General features: G+C 38.4%; 1 protein-coding gene across 3 annotated transcripts in view; it reads left to right on the plus strand.

Moving 5' to 3' along the window:
• Window positions 1-24656, plus strand: part of CDK6 (cyclin dependent kinase 6) — a 128865-nt gene extending 104209 nt beyond the window's left edge. For all 3 annotated transcript variants that reach the window (XM_086857792.1, XM_086857800.1, XM_086857806.1), the window contains exons 6-8: window positions 13182-13232; window positions 17101-17236; window positions 18855-24656. In XM_086857792.1, coding sequence (XP_086713918.1) covers window positions 13182-13232; window positions 17101-17236; window positions 18855-19001 — 334 coding nt within the window. In that variant the 3' untranslated portion in view covers window positions 19002-24656. The remainder of the gene's footprint in view (window positions 1-13181; window positions 13233-17100; window positions 17237-18854) is intronic.
• Window positions 24657-27219: the final 2563 nt, after the last annotated feature.

Below are 27219 nucleotides of genomic sequence, written 5' to 3' on the forward strand. Positions count from 1 at the left end.
AGTCACTCCACCAGCCAGAGAACAGGAGAGAAGCAGAGCAATGTCATCCATGCCCCTTGCTCTCTACCCTAAAGAAGGATAGCCAGCTGTACACTGCCCAAAGACTTTCCATTTGAAAGGGTCTCCTGGCTCTTTCAACAACTTCCCTCTGCAGGAACTTGGCTGGGAGAGACTTTGCTTTTTTTGCCTAGAGTTTGGCCAGGGGAATCTCTGTGTACTTTCGTTTGACTCGTAATACAACTAAACATTGTTTTTATTTACTTTTCTCTTTCATAGGAAAATGGCTACAAAACGGTATTTAAGTTCTTGGGATCCTTTCCTGGACACTGGTGCATTCTGGACAGGAGGAAAAAGACTAGACTTTAACCATGATTCATGTTGCTGAGCTCCTAAGTGTGGGAGGTTTTTTTCCAAATTGAGTGTCTAGTCAGACATTTTGATCTGGGCAGCCTTTACTAAATTTTCTGTGTTTGATTGTCCAGCAAAGAGTCTAATAATTAGCTACCATTGGTCAGTCATAAAAGCAGTATGTTCTAGTTGAGAAGTATATAGGACAAATCTGTCTCATATTTGTGTTTTTCAGCAGCTTCAGAGTAGCACTTCTTCTTATGTACTGGTCACCAAGGTTGATGGATGTTCTTTATATCTGATAAAACTCCATAAATGTGCATTAGAGAAGCGGAAGTGGACCTAAAGGAACAATCTCTGGAGTTTAAAAACAGCTAAGGATAGCGGAGCAAAGCATGGCAGCTTTCTGAGACGTTGTACCATTTTGTACCAAGTAAATAATTGCCTGTGAGAGGAGACCTCGAAATGTCAATGAGAAAGCAAGAAGTTTGATACTTAGATTTCTGGAAAACAATTTCTCCAAGGGAATCACAGTCCCCAAAGGCAGCTCCCCACTGACTCCTGAACCTACATTGCAGGGTTCAGACCCCTGCAGAGAACTTGCCAGTCTGTGTAGACGTAGATTACAGTCCTGACTTGGTAAGGAAGGGAGGTGGCCACAGCCTTTCCTGCATGTATGTGCCGCCTGCCACAGAGCAGCATGTGTTACCCACGTGTAGGGAGCTGCTTTTGCCATCAGGGGCCTGGTGTTGGCAGGATACAGCTCACACTGAGTCACAGCAATTCCTGTCCCCTCTTCCTTTGAAACCATAGTTTGCCTTGTGATATGAAAGCACGTGTTGCTGCCTTGCTTTAATTTTTTGTTTGCACGTGGCCTGTGGCACTGCCATTACATTTGCTTGCTTGCTTTGCCTGACCTGCTGACCCTGTGCAAATGAGTCCATGTGAGACACAGCCACCATGGTGTGTGGACTGCTAGAGGCAGAGCCAGGGTTTGACAAGCTCTTGGTGCCAGCATGTGACCTGCCTGGCTGTTCTCTTGTGCTCGTGGCATGCTTCATTTTGCAGTCTTTCAGGAACCATGCATCTGGCATGGTCAAACCATGTGACTTCTTCCAGAAACTCACACATTATCTGCTCTGCTTTCCTTTTATAGATGCACTGAATGAATTCTGTCCTGCTGCAACTCTTAAGACAAACTCTGAGAAAGTATTTCTTCTTTTACTTAAATACTCTCCATATTCATAGCTTCTCTCCTAACATATTTAAGTTTGCCAGTAGTAAGTGCTTTTGGAATATAGACATTTGTCAAATACGAATTTCATCCAAGGGATTACTTCATTTCCATTCATTTATTCAACTGAGCTGGAGTAAATTGGCGTGAAGATTCAGTTACTATTGATTTTCACTGACTCTGAATCGGTTACCTAAAGGTACATGACTCAATGAGCTATATCATCCAGAATTTCACCAACTACAGTGAATTATCAGATCTTTTTTATTAGATTATGTCCATGAAACCGGTTTTATGATTATGTCAGTACAGCATACACACTATTCTATACAATTTAATAATTTCTTAAGTGCTCTTTATATCGAAATAATTTGGGAGCAAGCTTTCAGCATCTAAAGAAGTATACATAGCAGGAGATCTTTCTGTAATGTTTCTATCTGTAGCTGTTAAATTAAGCCTGTTTGGCAGTGATAAATCGTACTCTGCCGCTGTAAGAATGAAGATACTCAGTTAAACCTAGATCTCATCAGACCATTAGCAATGAAAGAGTACATGTACAGAGACAGAACCGTGTTCTGGGTGGGTGTCCAACCCACTCAAGCACAGAAACAGCTCAAGCTTGCTTCTCTCCTTCCAAAGAATCATTTTTCCATTCCTGTGAAGTAATTGCAAAAGGAGAGGTAGGTGTTGCTCATCTCCTAGATATTTTAACCATTCAGTTTTGAGGGCATTCTGCTGGAAAGTGCGAGCAGAGTTTAAAGAGGGCCTAGACATTTTAGCGAACCCTCTGTTTTTGGCAAACATGCCAGCCACAACTGTACGAAAAGTAAGGCATAAAATGGCTTACCACAGGAGGAGGCTTTCTACTTGATTACTCACTTACTCCAGAAGAGGATTCTGTTTTTATCTTTAATTATGAACAAATTAGGTTGGTTTTGGGTTTTTTTTTCAGAAATGACAGCCATCTCCATCTGGATCTTGAAGAACTCCTTGTAGTGGACATAAAGGTGGTGATCACTGTGGTGATGTGGGTACAGAAGAGTTCAAGATATGGGTTGATTCAAGGAACTACATATGCTCAGTATTTCAGAGACTGAGGGAATGTTCATTTTTTTAAAGACAGAGTTGTGTGCTCTTCCCATTAAAATGATGTTAAAAATCAATAGAGCTGTGTCGCAGACGACACGAAAGCCTTTTGGTTCAGTAATGGCAAAGCAGAGATAATAGCATAAAAATTGTTGCAAAAAAAATTTGGGACCTTTGTAACACACAAATCTGCTTCACAAAATGTGCTGCAGTTGCACAGGGGAGGGTGGCATCCAAGCAGTGTCATCACCTGGAAGTTAGGTTTTCAGTTTTCTCTTTAATATAAAAATTAACTTACTCTTTCTTTTGGTCAGGATTCAAGTGGGAAAAAAGATTTTTTGTGAAGTAACTAGAAGCTGAACAGGATAAATAACCAGAGAGCTCCTAATAGGTTGAACTCAGATTACTATGCGCTGTCATGGGCCAGGGAATGTAAATCTCAGTTTCTCTGGCCTGGGTAGAATGTATTGTGTGGGACAAAGTATTGCTTAGGGCAAAGTTGTATCTAGTTTAACTGGCCTTTGAAAACTGTATCAGTTTTCCTTGCATGGTTGCTATACATAACTTTCTACCTTAAATGCTTATCTCAAGCTTTTCTGCAGGTGTTTATTAATTCACTGTAAGCCAGTGCAGCTGCTAAAAATTAAAGTATTTTCTTCACACCATCCTTCTAATCCACTTTCATGTCTTTTGACACTCAGACTCAGCAGCTGGGGAAAAAGTTGAAATTGAAATTTAACCTCTGCTCCCATAACAGTTTGCCATTTACTACTGAAATGTTTTTCCTGCCTTTCTTGTCTGAAGGACTGTAATCCACTTAGAGATTTTTTTCTGACCAAGAGTGTTTTATTACAGCTGAGGGTGATGAGACATTAGTTGTGGGTGGGTACAGTTCTGATGTTTCATGTTTGTCTGAAAATTTAGAGAGGCTTAGAGCAACAGGTGCCATTAACACCTAGCATGGGGGCAAATAAAGTGATCACAGATCAAAACGTGTACTTGACACCGCACAGGAGCAGCTGAAGCCCAGATCAAGAGAAAACGCAAGGATTCTTTCTCTCAGCATTTAATATGTTTCCAGAAGGGAAAAGAATCAAAGAACTTTTCCTAAGATTTCATTCTGCACTGAGAATTTTATGTTCTACATTGTGAGAGTATCTCATAATTCTGTGTTTCCCTTCAAACATGGGAATTTGACATCTCTTGAAGCTCCCTTTTCTGAAGTCTCACGGAGTGCCATTACCTCATTGTCAGTCACTGTACCATTGCATCTGACAGAAAAGATTGACTTACAGAATTTTTCTCATGCTCTTATAGTCAGGTACTTGCTTTTTTGCCTTACCCTTCCTAGTTCTAGAGTCTGTTTGTGTTGGTTTTTTTTTTTTCAAGTTAGACTAGTAATTTAATCACATAGATGCACCATTTTCTGTTGCTCATAATGCTGAAAATAAAATATCATTTATGACATTATCCTTTCACATTATTTTGGATTAAGTATTTAGAGTATAAGCTCTTTTATTCACAGACATCTGTGCAGCTCTTGCTTAGCACTACTAAGATAGAGGTAAAGCCCAAGAAAAGCTGGGAACACGTACTTGGATGTTAATTTACTCAGTACCTTTGGGGAGATCAAATGAACCAGTATACAGACTATACATGTTTGTATCTTTCTTTTCCCTTTGAGAAGGAAGAATCACAGGTAGTTAGTTTCCTTTGGACAATTGTTATGTGTGCATAGTCTTTCACCTGATACAAGCATGATAACAGGGTTAGACATTAGGTTTAAAAGAATTTATTCCAGGAGTAATCAACCTAATGGCACAAAACCTTTTAGCCTCAAGCTGTAATGTGAAAGCAATCTGATGGAAAATATATCCAGTTTGTGGAACATTACTGAACTTTAATTAGAGGGCCTCAGACTTTAAAACCTGTTCTATATCCATCCCCTTGATTAAAACTAGTCCAACATTAGAGGCACCCTCGAGCATAGCCCATTTTAAAAGAGGTTTTTTACACCAGTTTTTAAATATGGTAAATGTCAACACATGAGCTTTCTTGAAGTCATCTTGGCATTGCAAGAATTGTGGAACTACAAAAAAAATTACTCTGCATCTCTGAAAACTGTGTTTTGAAAAGATTTTCACAGTGAAATTTCATACAGGATAAAGAAATAGATACTTCATGTATGTATTATGCCTGTTTCATTTCATCTACATAATTGATAAAGACTAAGAGCAGACTGAAATTCCTCTTGCTTACCTTGAAGGTTCGCCTTTTGCCATGATACAGATGTTCTAAAACCATTTCTTTAAAATACAGTGTTAAAGAGCATCTTCGTATTCTGGCTAAAATGTGTCATTTTGGAGTGCTGTCTGCTAGATTTTTAAGTGAAGACTAACTTATGAGTTAAAGAAGTGGTGAAAAACAGCTCTGACATGCTCTGGAGGGAGGATATAGATCTCTTCAAGGAAGACAAGGGTAAATTTGTTCACAGGCATGAGGCTTTCTGCACAAACTCACACACACATTGTCTGCACAGTGATCTGCACCCTTGCTTGTTTGAATGAACAGGACAGTGAGGACCTCTCTTGGCTGCTACCCTTCCACATAAGACAGCCTTTATCTAATCCACACCTCAGTTGTTACTTTCAAACCCCACAGCTGAGTTGCACAAGAAGGGCAAAGCCATGTGAGAGTTTTAAAGAGTGCACATTTAAAACAGGGATATGAAATAAGTTCATGAGAGAGAAGAGAATGCATCAAACTAAATAAGTGATGGTGGGAAGACCATTATCATATTGTATGTGTCATATCAGTATTTCTTTCAGGCTGCTTTCAAAAGGCAGAAGCATGCAGTTTAGTTATGTCATTAAATTTCAAACTGCTGATGGACAAGTAGGTGTAATTTGCGCACAGTGATGAGATGGGTGTTTAATACACAGACAGTTCAATCATACTTCTGGTAGAACTGTCAGTACAAACAAAAGGAATTATTCTTTTTCCACACTGAGCAGAGACCTCACTTTTTTTCCCTTCCCTTTTTCCAAGGTCAGTTGTGTGTGTATTTATAGAATTTGCTTCAAACATTGCCACAGTTTTCAAGGTGCCACTATTATATCATGCTTCCTGAGCTGAGATAATAAGCCTTAAAGCCCTAGTGAAATAAACCTACAAATCTTGCAGGGAAATAAATGTCCACAGATAAGAGAACTATGACGTGCATGATGAGAGAGTAAGTGAAGGACACTCCACCTACCAAGGCTCTTCTATTTCAAAAAATAATGTTCAGTGATGAATTCTGAAGTAGTTCTGCCCAGGAACAGATGAGATCTGCCTATATTACAGCATATTCTTGTCGAAGGTCATATCTACACTTACCTTACTTTTGGGAACTTTTTATGTGTGGGTGTATATATATGTATACAAATATATATAATGTATGTATCCTTGAAGCATGATTATTTTTCTTTAAAAAAGGGTTTGAAACCAAATCTCAGTTGGCTTGAACCTGGGGTCATTGATGTCTGTGGTAAAGCTCCCTTTTATGTCAGTGGTAGGGGATAAGGCACATCATTCTGTTCCAAGGCCACCTGGGACTATGCTTATCTAGAAGGTGTCAAGGAAATTTTAAGCACCCAGAGAAAGATCTCCTGTGCCAGTTGTTAAGGAAGCTTTGAAGACAGTTATATTTTCTCTTACTTACAGAGATCATTAGTTATATTGGGTAAACTTCACCCTACACAGTAGGCTGGCTTTGGTCATAAAGCTGTACACAGTGCCTCTGTTTGGTTTCCCATTTACTAATGTTTCCCTTTCAGTTTTGCTTGCAGAGGGAACATCTGAAATTGGGTCCTTCCTTGCTGGCTTGTATCTGCACCCAGCTCTGAAAGCTCTTTGTTTTCTTCTTCAAGAAAGAGATCCCATATGTTTCTTATGAACTAGACCATACATGGATTTGGGGGTCAGAATATTATCTTTATTTCTAGAATTAATTTGCTTCATTTTGAATAGCAGTGGAGAGCAAATTCAAACACATTACAGAACTGGAAGTTTGCAAAAACTACCTTCTTTTTTTATCTGCTTCTGTCTACTGGGTGACATGAGTAACTCCAGGGAAAACAATAATTGTAGGTTTTGATGCATTAGATCTGGTTCTAATAATAGTTCAGTACTGACATGGCCCCATCTTAGTCCTCTTATTCATGATTGTGATATTACCATACTTGAAGAATGATAGATTTTTTAATGAAAGAAATTGAACTTTTAAAGACTAAAATGAGAGACTCAAGATGGCTGTTCTGGTTTCTGTCAGATTTTAGCTGAAGAGTATTTCCTCAGTCGTAATGTTTATCTATGTCATCTTTCTCCTTACATATTGGAGGAGAAAAGATAAGTTTTGTGAAAGTTTTGAGCAATTTATGATCAAGTATAATAACCTCTACATGAAGTAACTTCTTCCTATGCAGCGTCTGGCACCCACCCACACAGAGATATTATTAAAGGGAAAGGAGAGAGAGAAGTACAAGAAAATGTTAAAGGTTTAAAATGAGAACTCTGAATTGCACAACAGCTGAGGCAAGTCACTTGTGACTGGAAGTGGGTAACTGTCCAGAGTGTGAAATCTTGTCAGCATGGCCTGTTTTCAGATTAAAGTTTCATATTGCACGTTATTCATCTTACATACCAGAAAGGCCAATGATCTTCATCTTTAAAAGGTGATACATTTTTTTCTTGTTTTACTTTCTCTTTTCATATCTGTAGTAAAGACTTGTGCAGGCTATTTGTCAAAGAGAAACAGTGGTAGCAACAAGAGAGGCTAGGAATCAGCTCAGAAATAATCCTGTGAATAAAGGTTTCCACAGGACAGTCCAGATCATGTTATTTCTAGTCATCTCATAATTTAACTTTTAGGTCATGTATGGTTTTAATTCTTAAAATGAAAATATTTTCTTCATAACAAATAACTAAGAATCTGACAAAATCATTTACCAGCTATTCACATTTTGTAATATGAAAAGAAAAAACCCAGCCCATCCTTTTAATACATCTCTGACTATATAATTTGGCAGGTTTCCTGTGGCATGATGCAGGATTCCTTGGCAAATGTTACTTGGCTTTAGCTTTTTTAGTTTCTTCACCATCACTTTGTTGCTCATGTAAACACAGACATAAAAAACTCCTAGACTTGACTGCTACAACACTATCAGATTCTAAAATTTCATGTACCACCTCTATGTGCCCTTGTACATTTTTTTCTTCATTATGTCAAATAATCATGGACTTTCAACACCTCCCTCATTTTGTGTACTGCCTTTGAAGCTGCAGCTACCTATTCTGAATTCACGGCTCTTCTTCCCAAAACACCTTTTCGGCATCTTCTTAACCAGAGTGTCCAAGCCCCACTTGCCCAGAACTCAAGTTGTACCTTTCCCACCCATGATGTTCTTCTCATTTTAGGGAGTTCTTGCAGGACTTCCCTGAGTACACATGGATCACCAGTATACAGGCTTTTCACTAAGAATATTGTATGTATTCAAGTTAGTAATTAAGAGATTATCCTTACCATTTTTCTGTGATAACAGGGAAGGGGATGGAATTCCTAACTGCTGTTGTCACCACGATGAGCAAATGGATTAGCAGAAAGGATCTTGGTAGTGATTTTATTTGTTACTTCTTACATATCTGGAAAGATTCTAGGCTTGTCTGCCTTTGGAATCACTTGTATTGGCAATTCCAGAACTGTCATGAGAGCTCAGTAATATGTTTTGGTAAGAAAGTGAATTTCTTACCTTTTTTTTCACTCTTCAATAGAGTCTTTCTTCACAGTAACCTTTCTGTGACCAATGTCAGAAACGGAAAGATAGTTTCCAATCAGAATGTCACTAATTAGTTAAAAATGTCAGCTACTGTCAAGAAACCTGCAGAAATCTTTTCCTATGCTGCAATGCATGTGGCTTTATTAGGTTTTCTCCTTGTGCAAACTATGTTTGACTAGAACAATGCTTATCAATATCTTTAATTGCAGTCTTTATGAAAATTCTAACTTTCCTTATGAAAAGCTTTAGATTCGCTTTGTTTCGTAGTCCAAAGACTGAAGATAAAATCTAGAAGTAATGTGGCCAGTTTACAGTTAAAACTCATTTATCTCTTGCGTGTCATTGCATTGTCATTGTATACAATACTTTAAAAATTGCTTTGGCATGTCTGTAGCGTTGCACCAGGGAAAATTCTTTCGTGGAGACTTGCTTAGGAAATGTTTATATCTCAGTTTTTACCGAGTAGTACAGACATGAAACACAATGTCTGTAAAATAAAGTACTCAACTTTTCAGATACTAATGTCCAGGTCAGATAGGAAGAATATTCAGTGAAGGTGAAACTCAGCATGAGCATGAGCAAAAGCATAAGTTAAGGCATGGACAAGAGAAAAAGAGCCTAAAGTTGGTAAATGGTTAAATCTAGTTTGTTCAGCTATATATAAGCATGAGAACCTTTTGTCCAGAAAACTAAGGTTGCAAGCCCTTTTAAACTATAAGCAGATGGTAACATTTCAGGATTTGTAGGTTTTCTATTGCAACCTTATGTTGTGATCTGTATTTTTATTTCTGTACTATCACAGAATCACAGAATTCCTGAGATTGGAAGGACCTCTGGGTATCATCTGGTCCAAACCCAGGCAGGATCACCTAGAGCAGGTTGCCCAGGACCATCTCCAAATGGCTTCTGAATATCTCCAGGGTGGGAGGGTCCACAACCTCTTTGAGACATTGTTTAGCCACCCCCACAGTAAAAAATTGTATATGTTCAGAGGATGTTCCTGTTCTTCTGCTTTCACAATGCAGACTCATAGCTAATACCCATTTAATTATGCAGCTGCAAATTTTGTATCTCAGGAACTAAGGTACTTGCTTATTGGCTCAGGAGGGATTTATTTTAGCAGGACAGGGTAAGTAATACAATGCCTTTGTCATATCTTCGTATCTGTAGGTTAAGGGCATTCTGGTCCTACAGCAGACACAAAAAGGCTTTTCCTCCATACAGTGGGCATCATTCCAGAGGCTGTAGAAAATGGCCTAGCTCCAAGGCCAGGAAGAGAAGTAGCCAAATAAGATGGACAGTCGTGTATTCCCTTTAACATTTTCCTCATTCTGTTGCCCTGAAAAATCAAAGAAGCCACATGGGAAGCATTTGAGACTTCTTGAGTCAACAGGGAAATTAAATGTCATAGGTGCACTCCAAATCTTTTTGTCCCATCTTCTTCCCTACTTGGTGTGTGTTCTGTCACAACAATGGTGTTGGAGCCTTCAGAGCATGGATTTTGCAGCAAGAAAAGTCAGGGATGTTTGAGAGGATTGAGGAACCACACAAAGAACATAGTATATCCCCATGGGATACATCCATGGGAATGTCCCTCTGTCCTGAGATACATGTACTCAGAGATTTTAGGTGTTTTTTGAAGCCAGAGGACACAAACCCAGATCCATGCCTTTCCTGAAGAAAAAAAGAAGGAATTCTATAAAATCAGGCTCCAGAGTTTAACCAGGCTTACACAGATTATGATCACAGAGAGGAGAACATACGCTCAAGAAAGGACTTCTGGATCAAGCTTGCATAAATAAACCTCAGGGAGTGAGTGGGTGTATGAATCAAGTGAAAGATACCAAGAACAAAGGTGAAGAGCTGATGTCCATCTTTAAGAATCTTTAAAAATTGTCTTCATGTGAAAGCTTTTATGTGTATGGGACTTGCAAAACTGTCAAGTCATTACAAAAGAATAACTAGTGCCAAAATGTGAAATGAGATAGACTGATACAGCTGCTGATTAGGTGAATCTATTTCCCCAATCATCTGTCCAATATTCCAATTGAACCTTGAGCCAGATTTCATGAGGCAAATTTCATTAGTGATGCCTAACCTGGAGTTGGCATCCTGTTGTAGTCATGATGGTAGGATGGATAGGAGGCTGGAAGATGCATTAATAACACTTCATTATGATGAAATACCGAAGTATGTTGGAAGGTCACCTTGTGTTGTATAATTATACTTTCAAAAGAATTTAAATTCTTGCTTCAGCCCTTAGTGAATTTGAGACAGCAGCAATGATGGGAAAATCCTTCCTTAAAAATCCCAAGAATTGTACTTGTTTTGGCATGACACTGCCTAAGGTGATTTGCGAACAAGGCTGCCTTTGCCAGGCTTTCACATTAATGCAAGGTTCAGCATACATTTTAAAACATTAAATCAGCTTTCCATTTGCATAGATACGATTATTTGAATGTGTAGATTTTGTTAGTTTAAAGGGCCCCAATAATCTAATGGTGGAACCAAGATTAAATATTCAAAGTAACTGGATATTAATAATTTCAACCAGTACTTAAAAAATGTCTTAGGTTGTAGTATGGCTTGACTTTGGAAGTTATAGAGTGTGCCTGCTGCCACAAGCAATGCTAGGATTGTAACTATTGAATGTTCTGAAAATCAGGCTCAAAACTTAGGGCAGAAGAAGATGCTTCTGTCTGAGCGGGTTGAGCGTTGGGTTTTTGTAGAAGCCAGTATTTCTATATACCTTAAAGCTTAAAAAAACCCAGAAATCCCAAAGTATGAATTGCAATGATCTTGTCAAAGTGGCTACAGTTAGTAAATATCATGTGTATCTGAGAAGCAAAACATCCCATTATTTATGATTTATTCATAATCAAAATAAATAAAGCCCTTTATGGACAAGTAACAGGCTACCACATTTTACCCCATCAGATCAAATCTCATGTCAGATGGTTTCAAGTCAGATGTTACTAAATTGTTCTCTCAATATCCCTACACAAAGCAGTTTGGAGTATACATTGGTATGACATGTCCTGAATGGCAGCACACAAGAAGGAGGCAAAATGCATGTTTAGTTCATCAAAGAACAGCGTGTCTGCCAGTTCACTGCTTTTTCTTGGTGGCCCAGATTTCTGCAGAGATTGTTATGTCTAGCTAAGAAATGCCACAGTGCTCTGTGTCTATTTACTGCATTTGGAATGGACCCACAAGACATGCAGTGACATGGAGCTCTGCTGCCTTTGTGAGAGTGTCAAAATGGGAAGTGCCATTTTTCAGTATTAACTCACGGTTAGCAAAAGGAGGTCCAGATCCTACACCTGCTCCTGCATATGGGCAGTGAGAGGGGAAGGAACATATCTGACTACTCTTTGTTCTCCAGGCTAGATAGGAGAGATCTTTTCCTATGAAGAGCAGCAGTGAAATGATGCCTTCGGCTATCACTGGTGTCAAGGACTTGTATCAGACAGAAAAGAACTATGTGGAGAGAGGCAGGAGAATGAGTGTTTCTCCATAACCAAAGGCTGCTGATGAAAGCATGGGATTATGCATTGTTTGTCAAGTCACTGTGTCTCAGTTGAACAGTTACAGAAACTGTAACCATGAGTTTACAACATACTCTGTACTTTGAGAGGCGAGATCCAGACGAGAGGGCAGCCTGGCTATCAGTCAACCCAAGTTACTATCTCAGTTTGCAGTTGTGTGTGAGTTGTGTTTCTTGGAGTAATCTACCATTTGTTGAACCAAAATGGTACATGACATCTGTGGCCTGATCTTCACAGATTCCTCATTCTTGGCTGGGTCCTTACTCATCTGTCAGTAAAATGTTGGAATATCTTGGGAGTTTCAACATAAAATTGCACTGTTGTTCACACCTTACTGAGTTCAACACAAAGCTGTAAATACAGCCATACTGCCATACAAATCAGAATTTCATATTTTACATTGGTACTGTGGGGTAGCACACAGTGGTGATAGCATCTTACACATGATGAGTGAAAATATTTTAAATTGCACTTTGAAAAGGTGTATGAAAGTATTTTTAGTCACTGTTTGTTTTATTTTTAAGCCTTTGGACATTCAGCCTAACAATTTGTTTCTTTCCTGAATGTATCTTTATTTATGCAGCAGAAGTATTCCTCTACTTCAAGGTAAATTCTGTACCGTTTCACACCCCATTGTTTACAGACCTTCATGAATCCATTGTCATTTATTTGACCCCTTAAACCTTGGAGCACATTTCCAATATACAGAATGCAAGAAATTTAATTTTCAATTTATATTCATAATAATCTCTAATTTTATTACATTTTAGCGAATTGCATGACATTCACTTTATTTTTGTCTCAGCAGCTATTTTAGTGTTCTTTTAGTGAAAAACTGTTTTGTTAATGATATAATTCATAGGAAAATGTAAATTGAGGTAAAATTTTTTCATTCGTGCAAAAGGGCAGAATTAAATTTTTGAAAGTAGTGTATTCAAAAGTATGTGTCATCTGTCCCCTTTTGTTACCAGTTTTAGTAGAAACTTGAAAGGTTCATTCACAGACTGGATAAAGCATGGAAGCAGAAGATATGAAGTCTCAGAAACCCCCCACGTTTTCACCATACATTGGCGACTGTCAATGACATATGTAAATTTACATTAATTAAAGCAAGTCACATCCTAAAAATATTTTTATTTATTTTTTCAGACCACTCTTCCGTGGAAATTCAGATGTTGATCAACTAGGAAAAATCTTTGAGTGAGTAATAACCAGTTGCCTTATGTCAGTATCTGTTTAACATTGGAACCTTGTGAGATTCTTTGCCATGTTTTTGTGCAATAATGTGACTAGAACAAAGTATTCCTAGAACATATTTCCTATTACTACCATTTGCAACATGATATTTCCGTGTATTCTGTGTCAGAGTGGGAGGAGGAAGCAACATGGAATAAAGTTCTGCAAAACTGATAGACATCATCAGGAAGTTATGAGACTTGTGGGTTTGGGCTTTTTAAGTCTCTTAAACATACTATGCATGTAGCATTCATGTGTACTCATAAACAGTTAAGTCCAATAGATTCTCTTCATGTAAACAAACACAGAGGTTTTATTTTTTTGGTTTTATTTCTTTGTGCATTGCAGAAAACATTAGAATACATTAAAAGCTGAAATCTCTAAGGTTATTACCAACAGCATCTTTGCAGAGAAGACTTCGAAGCATCCAAAAATATGTTAGCTTTTAAAATACATTGTGTAGCCTATTAACAGTCTTTATTTTGGTCTGGAAGGTGAGAGCTAATTTTAACATATGCTTTCTCAGGGATGAATTGACTATTTTAAAACGGTTGTACAGTTCTAGGTGTTTGTGTTTTTCAGATACATCAAATACGTTATTAAGGAGACAGGTAGACTCTAAACTCTCTGAGGTGGAATATTTCTCATCCAAAAATAAGTTACTGATATTACCAGTATGATAATTAAGTAGGATTATATTACTTTTTCTTGTTAAAGCTCTACAGAGTTATGAACATTTTTGCATTTTTAAGAGGCATGTAAATTTAAGATCTGATGTACATTCCATGTAGTTAGGAAATCAAAGCCACACAGAGCTGGTACAAATCCAGAGAAAGAATGTCTGTTTGTCTCTGCACCTCTGTCTTCCCTTTCTGTATGGAGAGGCTGCAGGGATCCAGGGATCCAAGTGAAATAAGAAGTAGATAGCACGGAGAGAGAATGAGAAGTATTATTCCAAAATGTTATTTTCTTGAAGTTATTCCAAAGAGAAGATTGTACAATTTCTAAGACAAGCTAAAACTGAACAAATTAATTAATTTCTCTGTTTAACCATTTTTCCAGTTCTCAAATAATAACAGATCTGTTTCTAAACATTTTCATTATTTAATGTGGGGTTTCTAAATTGCAGGTCTTGATTTCACACAGTTGACTTCCCTTTCCTGCATACCATACCATGAGTATGTGACTCACTTGTGTGGTTAATTTGTCATGCGCTAAATAGCTCTTCCTGCCCAATCCAGAAAAGTCAGTCCTTAAAGTTTACTTTTTCTTCTTCTGCCAAAAGTACTACTTCAGTCCTGCAATATCCTGCTTTATTAAATGAAGTCAGCTTTGATACATACAGCATATTTTACAATTAAGAAAGACATAACTGTGATGTCTTTCATTTATGACATTTAAGAGGAAAATGAAAATGAACTGGGCTGGGATTAAATGCATAGCTGCTAGTGACAGACTCCAACGGGGATCTTTCCATCCCTAGGGGCTGAGATTACCTGTGCAGAAAAGAATTCACTAAGAAAAGAAAATGCCATGCTAAATTTAGAAGAAATTCCTTATTGCACATCTACTTAAAGAGAAAGTTTGGGTTTGCTTCTTTTGTACAGTTCTTCCTAAGTGGTTGAAAAGTTTCTGTCTTGGGTTCTGAGGGGTTATGCCAAATAGTGTTTATTTTGTGTTTTCACAGCTGGAAAACCCCCTACAGTTAGGCCTAGCTCTTCTTGTAGGAGGGCTGTTTCTTTCTACAGTAGTGACTCATTCTGGAGATCAGTTTGGACAGAAGGAAGTGTCAGGATTTTCGTGCAATCTGGACTGATGCATCCTTTCAGATAATGGGGCTGTGGTCTGCCTTTGCTTTGCATGTGCAGTATGATTTGTGTCAGTAAAATTCCACTATGTATGAAGGTAAATCCCTCATACATGGCTCAGAACATTTTCCTGCTTTTCTGGGACACTAGCATCATGTGGCATATCCCCATAGATTTCAGGCTAAACTGCAATGGTTTGAACAGACTTGTCTCCCATTGTGATCAATGGGAGTGGAAAGTACTCAGCATTTCTCAAGACCAGGCCTGAACCTCCTTTGGCAGGAGGTGAAATTTATCCAAGCTATTCTCAAACTTAGTCACTCAAATGGTGATACTACCATACTACCACATACTAGTGATACTACCAGACTGTTAGAGTGGGAGCAGCTACTCACACATTCATTATTAAGGGGTTTTGAGTGCTTACTACGTGTGTGTAACCAAAAATGTCTCTCCTTTCCACTCTGTCTTGTCCAGCCCACCCCTCTCTGGCAAGCTGCCTCCTGGATTCTTTGCCTGTGCCTGTGCTTATTCTGGCCTGCTCATGTTCTGCCATGCAATCATTAAAAACAGTGGGACTAACCAAACCCATTTGAATGACAGGTTAAATGTCATTATTATTTCAAATACTTAACTCTCCCATCTCTGATGCTGTTTGTATTATATTTAATATGGGGCCAGATCCTGAAATATCTAATCAAAAAGCCAAGGGGGCTGCCCCATACCCACGCTGCACCTGATAAATGGCAAGTGTGGTTTTTCATACAGATTTAACTTAGCGTTTCCCAAGAGCTGTGATGTGTCCAGATGTAGTAGGATTTAATTGTCCTGAGGTTGTAATTGCTTTGCCCTTCCAGCCATGCTGCTATTTTGAGGACATACTCATTTTCAGTGGTATTTTAGGTGAGCCAAATTACAATCTAAAAGCCATGTAGGTAGAGGTGGGATAATTCCATTGCGTTCGCTGGGGTAACCTGTGATGTACCTCGGTGGGGTTGGCCAGGGCCTCACCCAGCCTTGCCACAAACTCAGTGAGAAAAAAGGTCAATGCTGCTCCCTAGTGGCACTGGCCTTTGTGCAGGCCCAATATTCAGTGACATTGTTTTTCTGTCCTTTCTTGTCTTACCCTGTCAGCGTTTCCATTGAAAATCTCGATTTTACAGGTTATAAAAATTTATTTTCCCTGAAACCAAGCAAGTAATGTATGATCTTTTCTAGAATTTCCATCCGAAACTGGTTTTCAACCCCACAAATACTAGCATTAGACTAAAATGTGAAATGTATGACATATTTCATCATTGGTGGTTTACCTACTAATTAATTAATTAGAGTTTTAGACCTCAGCATGATTATTTAATAAGTACAAATCTCTTCTATCATTTAGAGAATCAAGAAATACAGTATTTAAAGAAACTAAAATATTCTATTAAAGAGTAAAGAAAAACTAAAATACAATTGAAAACAAAACCACAAAGACACTCAAGTGCCTTTCCACTTCTAAATTGAGACTTTAAAACCTGTATTGTGAAGCAAATAAATTGTTTAAATTTGGGCAACAATTACTGCACATAGCTTTGAAGCATTATGAAACATCCCTTTTATTGCCTTACCCTCATCTTGACCCACGCTCTTCTCTCAGTCCCTATTCTTGTGAAAAAAGATCCTTGCATGCAATTCCCCTTTGAAACTTACTGCTTTTAATCATCCTGGAGTGACATATGTTGCACCATCCAGTCAAGAGCTAAGCAACTTTTTTCTAAAGCACTCAGCCTTTTTTCAATTAAAAAGACTCAGAAGATTGAGACTTAGGCCGGAAAATTGTGCTACCCACAAAATTATTTCTACCAAGCAAATTGAGGACCTACATTTATCAGGTTCTATTCACAGAGATTATTGCACTACTGTACAATTAAACATTTAAGCTCATCTAATCAAAAATACTTACAAAATGCCACTCATTGTAATTAATAAGAAGGGAAAACTGCATAAATGTTCAGACCTAACATTATGTTTTTATTTCACAGTGTAATTGGACTCCCAGAGGAAGAGGACTGGCCTAATGATGTTGCCCTTCCAAGAAATGCTTTTACTTCCAGACCCGCACAACCTATTGAAAAATTTGTACCAGATATTGATGAAGTAGGCAAAGACTTGCTTCTTGTGAGTTTCTATTCGTTGTTCCCCCCACTTCACATGACTGATAGTTCCCACTGTGCATGCAACTTGCCAAGAAAAAATGAGGTTTCCATTTAATGGAATTGGTAAAAAAAAGTCAAAAATAGATAAGACAATTTGTGTTAATCTGTGAAACAACAGCACAAAGACACTGCCTTTGGCTCAAGAGGTGTCAGAGCTGAGAATAGCTCAAGATTAGGAAACTGGGTCAGGGACATATCTGTTTGACCTGTTGTTAGACCCTATGATTAAATCCTCATTACTGGCCACTGCAGTGCCACTGATGCAGCCATTCTTACAGGATTGGCCTTGTGAGAGTACAAAAATGGATCAACCATTTCTTGCGGTATTGTGCGGACCCAGGATGAAGCGGGAAATAGGCTGTAATGGCAAATTACATCTGCTGGCCTTCTACTGAATGCTGAAAACTTGACACTTGGAATTCTCCAGTTACTGCCTCTTGCAAATGACAAGGCTGAACAGAAGCAAAAGAATTGGGCTGGTACAGCTATTTCCATCATTGTTAGAGATAATTAGAAACTCCAGTCCTGAAGTTCAGTCTTGATGTGGAATATAGGGAATGACCTTGCATCAATATGCTTCTTGTTGTGCTTGTTGGAATCTAGGTAACTTTTGTTCATATGAGCTAGGTAGTGCAATTCTTGAAAAAATTGATGTATCTCTTCAGGAACTTCTGTCTCTGGCCAAGGTTATCTCAACAGTTAAGGATCCTGCAGTGTCCTCATGATGGCAGCTCCCAGCTGTGGAAAGCTGGACTCTTGAAATGACAAGGGAGAAACACTGCTATGAGAAAAATCTGTTGTGCTTGCAGACAGCCTGGAAGTGGAAGCTAAACATGGGACAAGAATTAGATTCTGGGAGCAGTAAGGAATAATAATATGGCTAAGAGCTCAATGAGGCAAGAGGGGAGGCAGGGAGGGAAGGAGGAAGGAGATCAATATCTATGCCTAGAAGGTGATGTAGGAAAGAAACCTGTTCCTGCTAGGCAGAGATGATAACTGGGAGCCACAGATGAAAAGGCAGAGTAGAGCTGGAAGTCACTGAATTAAATTTCAGAAGTTAAATGATAGAAGCTCCGATACAAGAAAATAAAGTAGGACTAGGAATTGATTAGACAAGAATAGTAGGAAGAATAATACATGGAGGTGAATGACAGAAAGAACAATGTGTAAATGCAAGGCTGGGGTAGAGATTTCAGTGCTGGCTGGACAGAGGCTGGGATACAGATCTGGAAGGAGGGCCATCAAAGTGCAGCTAGGAAGAAGAGGAAGAAACTGAACACACAACATAAGTAGTTGAAGGCTGTCCTGTGCATGTGAATTCAAGAAAACCTGTATGCTGGGATTTCATAAACTGTGAATACTTGAATTTTCTAGCATGTAATTTTTGAGGTGGCTATACTCTTATACTGTGACTCTACTGCTTGTTTTAGTATGGATGGTCATTTTGCACCACTTTCTGAGACCCTGTTGTGTCTCATACTGATCATTAACTGAAGGTGGTATGCATTAATGTGTGTATGCAATGATAGCGCTGTTAACTGTACATTTTAGTTAAAAATAACTTCTTTTCCTACTTTCAGAAATGCTTAGCGTTCAACCCAGCCAAGAGAATATCTGCATATGTTGCCCTTTCTCACCCGTATTTCCATGATCTGGAGAAATTCAAGGAGAATCTGGACTGCCATGTGCCATCCAGCCAAAACTCCAGTGAGGTGAATGCATCATAAGTGCTGACTGAAGATGAACGATAAATGAACAAGACATGTAGCTGACAAGGCCACTGTCCCATACAAACCACGTAGCTGTCCTAGCAAGATTGTTATTTGGAGGTTTTATGCACTTACCTTTTATTTTGGGATTGTGATGTGCTTATCCATGGAATTCAATCTAGTTTACTTTTATCAGAGCAATGCAAGGGCCAGGGCTTTGACCTGCTCCTGTTGCAGCTTTATGTTTATTTTGTTTTTGTTTTGTTTATCTACCTGGGAAAACTCCAGATGAAGAGAAGCTGCTGACCAGTTTTGCTGCCATTTTATCCTTCTGATATTGAATGCTGCCAGTGTTTGATGATTGAGTCACTGCCAAAATATGATGCAATCTCTCTCTCTGTAGCTGCTGACGCATGATTTGGTACTTTATTATTGTTATTATTCTGTGATATTTAAAGAATGGCAATGAAATACCAGATCTCTGCAACCTGCAGTTAACTGAGACATGTTAATACAGCCAGCTACTGTTCATCCATAGCATATATGCAGGTGCTTCCCCACTTGAAAATTTGGATGAATTAATTTATCATTTCGTTGTTCTATAAAAAGAACAGTGATTATGATGATGATCATAAGAAATGTCTCAGCTTTTAGGTTTTTTCATACACAAACAAGTTATTATCTAGCTGTGTTTGTGTGCATGTTTCAAAAAAATTGTCCTGTTCTTACTGCTTCAATTTCCAAATGGTCTTTCTGTGTTGAAATGCAGGCACGTTCTAGTCCATTGTCTAACCCATCGTTCCCCTCTGGAAACAGCTGCAAGCATATTTTCTTCATCTCATTCCAAATAATTTTTAATGTCTAGCTCAAAGACATGAGCAGAGCCAATGAAAATCAATACAGATTTTCACCTTCAACCTATTCTCATTGTCAGCCAAAAACAAAAATAGAAAAAATATTTCTGGTTCAGAAGCAGAGAATTCTATACCTGTAATTAGCACAGAGAAGTATTTGTGCTGCATTGTACTCTATACTGTGCTGCCTTACCTGCAACACCCCCCAATACATCACAAATGCATGAACAATAATGCTCAAAATCCCTCACATGTCACTTAATAAGCAGGCTTGTTTTCTATGCAGAAACGCATGACCTTCTCTCCTAAACCACCATGTGGGGTTACTAGCACATGCCTCTCCACTAAGGTTAATGTGCCATTATTGAATGTCAAAATAACTAAGCAATTTACTTTTCTTTATAGCACAGTTATTTTAAATATTACCTGAAATTTTTATATTTAGTATTTTTACCTTAACTAAAATATATTTTCAGTATTTTGAAAAGAAACTTTTATTTTTTTAATACTGTACTGGGGAAAAAGAAATCTTTTAAATCCACAGAAGCTGTTCCCTAGCATGACTTCAGTGCATTTACCTGGACATGACTTGGGGAAAAATACTAGTCCAATGAGTATAACTGATGCTAAGTGAGGCAGCCAGCTTTGCTTACTCCTGTGACAGTCCCTTAGGCTTCTCTCTTCCTCGTCTCTATTTCAACTTGTCTAGGTGGTGAGCCAGCATTGTATCCTTGTCCACGGCATGCTTGGCAGAAGCAGGTGTGAGTGAGTTGGGCAATAAAACTTTTCCAGTTGTGACAGGGGAACTTGTCACATCTGCCATTTCACGGGCAGGTCTCTCGCTCCTGTGGCGAACGTCACTGTTAACTCCGTTTCAGGTATCTGCTGCACTGTCTGGGTCATGGTCCACTGCTAGGATAGTAAGTGGATCTTACCTGTCTCCTGGATAAAGCTTTTTGTTACTGTTAGACATTTAACTTTGTGATATATGGTTAAATTGGGTCTACTTTAAACGAGCCAGATGTTAAAAGGACCACTTGCATGCTTGCATGCAGTGGCCTGTGCTTTTCTTTAAGCCCAGAATGAGCCTATGCAAAACTTAACCAGCATGAACAGGCAAGTTGCAAATTAGGCCTGGCAAAAGCATACACAAAGCAGCTGCACACAGAGATATCACAGATCCGTAACATCAGAATTTCGGAAGCTCTGTGAGCAGGAAGCTGAAGGCCAGGGAGCAGTCACAGCAGCAAACCTTCTAATCTTGGCCTTGCCTTTATCATTCCCTTTGTTCCTACACCCAACTGCAGACCCACTGCACTGGTGTTGTCCCAGCCCTATTCCTGCATGCGTTAGTGGACCCAAGTGTGAATCATTTTTAACATTTACAGAGAAGGATGGGCCAGAATGAAAGTTTTGCTAACCATTTTCAAACACTAAGTAGAACCACAAACAGAGACAAAAGTCAGGAGACTATTGCAACAGTAGAATTAGAAAAGTTTTTTACAGAGTTTAGCACTTTTGAAAACATTCCACATTTCAGCTAGCGCGGAGCTGTCTGTCACACATACCTTATCAGTGCATTCAGCTGGTGTGTCAGGGAGCTCTCCCAGAGCTCTCCACCAACTAACACAGGGTGAAAATATAAGAGGAGGAGATGATACTTTCCAAATTAGGCTTAAAACTCGCAGATAAAAATGTGCATCTGTTCCATGTAAGAATCTGTTCTATTAAGCTTAGCAAAGCTAAAGAATAGAGAATATGAGAATGTAGATACATTACTCGGGTAAAAACAGAAAGGAGGAAAGGGAATACTTTGAGCCAAAGGTTGGCCCAAAAACTAATGAGAAGGTGGAAATCACCGGTAATTTAGCTACTGGAGCAGTATTTCCCAGTCGTAGTATCAAAGAGCTAAGCAAGCAGCAGAGAAAAACAGGGACTGGCTTATGGAGTCAGAAGCAGAGCTTCTGCAACATGGTGCTGTATGTTGTCTAATATAGTAGGATCAGGTTATAAATGAGAGTATTCAGGAGAAAAGTTTGCAAAGGGCTGCATTAATGGTCACATTCTGGAACATCTTTCCAGTGGGAATGGCAGGAACAAAACCAAGAAATCGAAGAATCTTGGCAGGGTTAGGGAAAATATTTCTCTAATGGGGTCCTTGTGGTAGCAAGGGCCTGGATTCAAAGGACCAAGAATTTTTCAAATTACCTCCTTTTCCAAATCTCTTCAGGAAGGAATTCCATTTGACATGCCATAGGCTTAATCATACTCCAGTCTTTCCTGCCAAACCATGTGGGGCTTCACTTACATTAGTAAACTGAGAAAGCCTGTTCTCTGGCTGGGCAAAGCACTGTTGCTAATACCATGCCTGGAATCATATTTATAATTAGATAGCACAGACAGCTATGGGACTGTGCTCAAATCCATGCCCTTGCTCTCCTTGTATTACTGGTATAGTTCTAATATTTTAGCACCTTTACTCATTACTGCCGTATGTGTAGGATGTAGGAATTGCATGAGTGAAAAAGAAAGTGCTGTGATGAAAACTCTTTGTACACCTTTAAATAAGACTTCAGAGAGCAATTCTTCTCAGTGATATCTAAGCCTGTATGTGTTCTCTTCTACAGGAGTGGTTCAACAGCAACTAAAAAATGCTGAATAACAAAAGATGTATTAAGTATAGCTCCTAGAACACCCACAGCCTGGCACTGTGCTCTTCTCAGCAGAGAACAGGGTGTTCTAAGTAATGAAAGAGGAAAATTCTATCTCCCACCAACCTTTTCTTTTTTTTTCTTAGTCACTACTACATAATTCTGCAGAAAAAACTAGACCAAATAGCCAAGGAAAAAAATGACCACAGCCAGCTAGTGAAGTGTTAATAGCAATCCATCTGGTGCAGCCCTTTTCTCTTCCCCCGTCCATGCTCACACCAGCCTTCCCATTTGTATCCTTCATGTAAACAGGTTTCAGTGATGCTCACAGGTGCTATTTCCAGCAAGATTCTTCCAAATTTTCCATACCTACACAGTGTCAATGTCCCCTCCATTCCCATTACTAAATGTTGCTTCTTTCTGTCCCACAGCCTAAACCAGTGATGAGACAAGAATTTTGTGCACCTTCTTGCTTAGGTGTAGTTTTGCGCAGCCCTGTGTTGCCTTCCATGTGGTTAGTAAAATTCTAAAAGTAGGATTTGTGCATATTTCTATTAGGCTGTGCCCACACTCCAGGTTTCTTTCAGCTATTAGTTCACAATGATCAATAATAGAGTATCTTTTCCTGTTGTTTCTGTCCTAAAACACACCAAAAAAATGAGGGTGTCATGTTTGCAAACAAATTAAATTTAGGACTATGTGTACAGAGCCTTTTTAATGAAAGGTATCACTAAATTGCAGCATTTGAACATCTTATGCATGGGGGAGGGTTTCCAGCATGGTAACTCTTATTTGGTTTTCATACTCAGTGGTTGTTTTGGTGAATAAGAAAATATTGTGCCTTGCTGCTTTTCACAGGTTAACTCACTGTCTTTGAGAAGCGTGGTTTTTTTATACATATAATTCTTTCTGCTGTTAGGTATTAGACCAACTTTAATATGGAAAATAAAGAGAAAACACGCTGTTTTGGTCTTTTAGTCAGCAAACTTGGAGCACTTACCTGACTCACAACTGAAGACACATCAGTTGTCAAATACATATACAAAATCAGAAACCACACCGTTTGGTTTAGAAGGCCACATAAATTATGTTCCACGTAAAAGACACAATGAAGAAGTGTATTCTAAGAACTCTGTTTCATAGAACCACTTGGCTAGTATTTTTCATATATAGTAGGTTCAGGAATAGATTGACTTTTATATACAATGTGAATTAGAAGATACTAGGCTATTTGAGTGATTTTGTTGTTTTATGCTTGAAGCTTGAATTGATTGCAAGCTTAGGAGCCTAACATATTTATTTTATTGCTTCAAAACTGCTTCTAAATATCAAGATATTTTTTGATGTTAACAGGATTTCACACTTTTTTAATGTGTAAATTATTTTCTTGAAATTAGTGTGTTAGAAAAAGCATTTTTCCAAGCTGCATTAGTGGAGGAAAATTTTAAAAATATATTTTTACTTTCATAGAGAGGTGAACTCTTCAATAACTGACTATCAATAAGCTGTACTTTTACTTCCTTTTGATTACTAAGCTTTGAGTATACAGGTTACTTTCAATGAAGAAAAAAATCAGAAACAATCTCTAGAAAATTAAATGGGATTTTATGTTTAAGCTTCCAAGTTGTATTTTCACATCCATTTTTTGGTGCAAGTACAGTTCAGATGTACAAAAACATGACTACAATTTTAACAGTCTAACAGGCTGTATGACTCAAATTGAGGTTTTATTTGTGAGCTGTTTATTTTATTATCTGTCTGTGTCTTGCAAATTATTAGATAATGGCTGTAATATAATTCTAGTTTCTGGACTAGACTCTGTAACCATCAAATCTCAGTAATTTATGTAAAACAGAAAGAAGCTTTCTCATCGATTTTATTTAACTAGTCCATTAAAAGAAGAAAGATGTAGACATATGAACTGACAAATATACTTTTGCCAAGTGTGTTTTCTTCCCTTTAGTTTGAAGCTTAGCAAGTATTGCATACTGATATGCAGCACATATACAATGTAAGAACCATAAAGACCACTTAAGAGTAGTGTGCACAAATAATATGAAAAATGGCTCATTAGACTCTCGGAGAAACCAGCTGAAAATCATTACTTTAGCTGTAACACTCAACATCTTGAAACTCATATTTTTTCATTAAAAAGTATTCCTGAAAAATTATGTGTATGTTTTTAATTCAGTGATAGGCACCCAAACAGAACTGAATCAAGTGGGAACTTGTTCTCAAAACTGATTTTTTCAGGCTGAGTAGATACCCTCAGTTCTTCATGTACTCATCAGAAACTAAAATTAACCAGCACCATTCTTAGATGAGCCTTTCGGTTTCTGAAAAACCCAAGGCTGCTGTGAGTAAAGTTAGTGGAAAATTTGCTTTTACTTAAAAGTCCTGTGGAAGCTTTTGCAATGTTCAGTTTTCCAGCCTTCACTGAAAGACTGTGCAAAACAGCAAAGATGAATCAAAACTCCTTAACCAAATGGTCTTTTTCCCTTAATGTTACGTATTTTAATCTGGTTTGGGATATATTGATGGGTTTTATCAGGCCCGGTGTTAATGAGACTTTTGCAAGGCTAGAGAAAGTAAAAAGAACTTCTACTATAGTATTTTGATTGTTGGTGATGGTAGTAGAGCAGATTTTTTTTTGTTTCCAGAGAAAGGGTCAGACAAAATATACTGCCGTCAAAAAAATGAAAAAAAAAGCACCCACAAACGTCTGACACTTGATAAAGATTAGAAAAGAGATTTTTAATGAGCTATTCGGAAAATATTGTCAGGATGAGTGAAAAGAAGCATTTTTTTGATGTGAGAAATGTAAATGCAAACAACATGTATTAAATAGGCATTGAAACTGATACTTTTTCTCTGACTTTGCAAAGTTGATAGAGTTTTATGAAAAAAAATGCATCCAAGTATGTATTTATTCGAACTACCACTCAAATGTTCATGTGCACTAAAGCATCGTGTACTGTTTGAAAGGAGATGGGTAAACACATCATGTTAAGATTTACTTTGGTGTCTACAAGGATATGCTGTAAAGCTCTCAAGCTAACTGTCCATTTTTGAGCAAGCCAAATTCACATTCACACTACTAGCTTTCTGCATCTAAAACCCATCCACGTGCCTGAAAAAACCCCACATTTTCTAGTGTTTACATGGATAGTTGCTCACATTGACATGCTCATGTTAAATCCAGACAGAGGACAGTGTCTGCCACTGAATGGAAAATGAATTTTCACAGACTGACAGATTCCTTTGTACAATTACTCCTAAAGGGTTTGAAATCAGTGTTCAGTGATATGGAGCCCTACATTTTATTCCATGTTTCACACGTACATCATGTTATGCTAGTTCTCAGCCTTTTTTAAAAAAAGTAAAACCCCAGTTCTTTAATGTTAGGATTAATTTTGAGTAGCTAGATGAAGGAGGAAAATCGTGATGTGATGGAAAGAGAAAAAACAGGCAGAGAGTAGGAGAGTTGGCAAGTGAGTTTGACTTCGTGGAAAAGTTACATATAAACATAGGGGGAAGACTTCTTTCCAGTTGTTTTGTTTCCTCCTGTCATACAAGATGATAAAGCAAGACTCATGAACAGGATTTTGGTTCCAGATACTTATGCCAACTCGAGTCGTGAGTTCCAGTGCACTTTTTCAACATAGCAACAGCTCTATTTTTTAAATTTTGCACAAGCTAGGGCTTTTTCTGGGTAAACATGAAAAAAAGTCTTATGAGAGAGCTTGACAGCAAACTAAGCTGTCCACAGAGACATTGCCTGTAGTTCAGCTGCAGACATTGGAGAATGTAAAGCTCTGCTGCAGGAGAGCCACTGGCAGTGCCTATTAGTGTGCAGTGTTGTGCATTAGAAGAACTCCTGTTGCAAATTGAAAATCCTTTGGTCATCCAAAATGGCATGGTTTTACATAACTTGGATTTTGATAAGGTTATCCATATGCAAGTTTTGCTGGCTCAGTCCAGGTGGTTCACCATCTTACAGGAGCAAGTCTGAGAGCTTAGCAAGTCTGTCCAACACCCAGTGTAAATAATAATGCAAAAATCATCTGCCACGGAAAAAGAAAAGACTTTTTGTAGGTTGTAGAGTAGGAATGAGCTTTCTGAGCTGCTCTGCCAACAAGAGCTACTGTTAACTATTATTATGCCAGCTCAAAAAAATGCAGAATAGGAGGCCTGCATGGCATTTTGTTGTGTTCAGTCTATGTGCATGGGTGGCAGGGTAAGTGTTGGCACAGAGTGGCTAATTTTAGTCCTTCCATTAAGCATGAGCAACTAGGCTTGGCACAGAGACAAACTTCAGACTTCCAGGGATGGGAAATCTCTACTTCTCTGCAGTAGTTCTCTGGCTCTTGTTAAATACATATAATGGTAGATCACTCAGCTACTCAAGCAGTCCTTTCCTTATTCCAGATCATCCTTCTGTAATACTGTGAAGGAAGCCCTGACCAGTCTATTCCCCAGCAGTTTTCCAGCTTTCCTGCTTCCTCTCACTGCAATGGCAATTACCTTTCATTTGTATCTGACCCTGCTGGTGCTTCCACTACAACTGAAGTAGCTGTGAGCTAAATTACTGCCTTACTCTGCAACTTTCAGTCTTGGCCAGCCAGTGATTTGTACTCTAGGTTTCCCTTGATTCTCATTAGGAACAGGGAAGTAGTACAGTAGAATATGGCTACTTTCACACTTTTTGGTTCAAGCTATGCAATGAGCTAG

This window comes from Cyanistes caeruleus, chromosome 1, assembly GCF_971803275.1.
Source record: "Cyanistes caeruleus chromosome 1, bCyaCae1.hap1.1, whole genome shotgun sequence".
NCBI lineage: Eukaryota > Metazoa > Chordata > Aves > Passeriformes > Paridae > Cyanistes > Cyanistes caeruleus.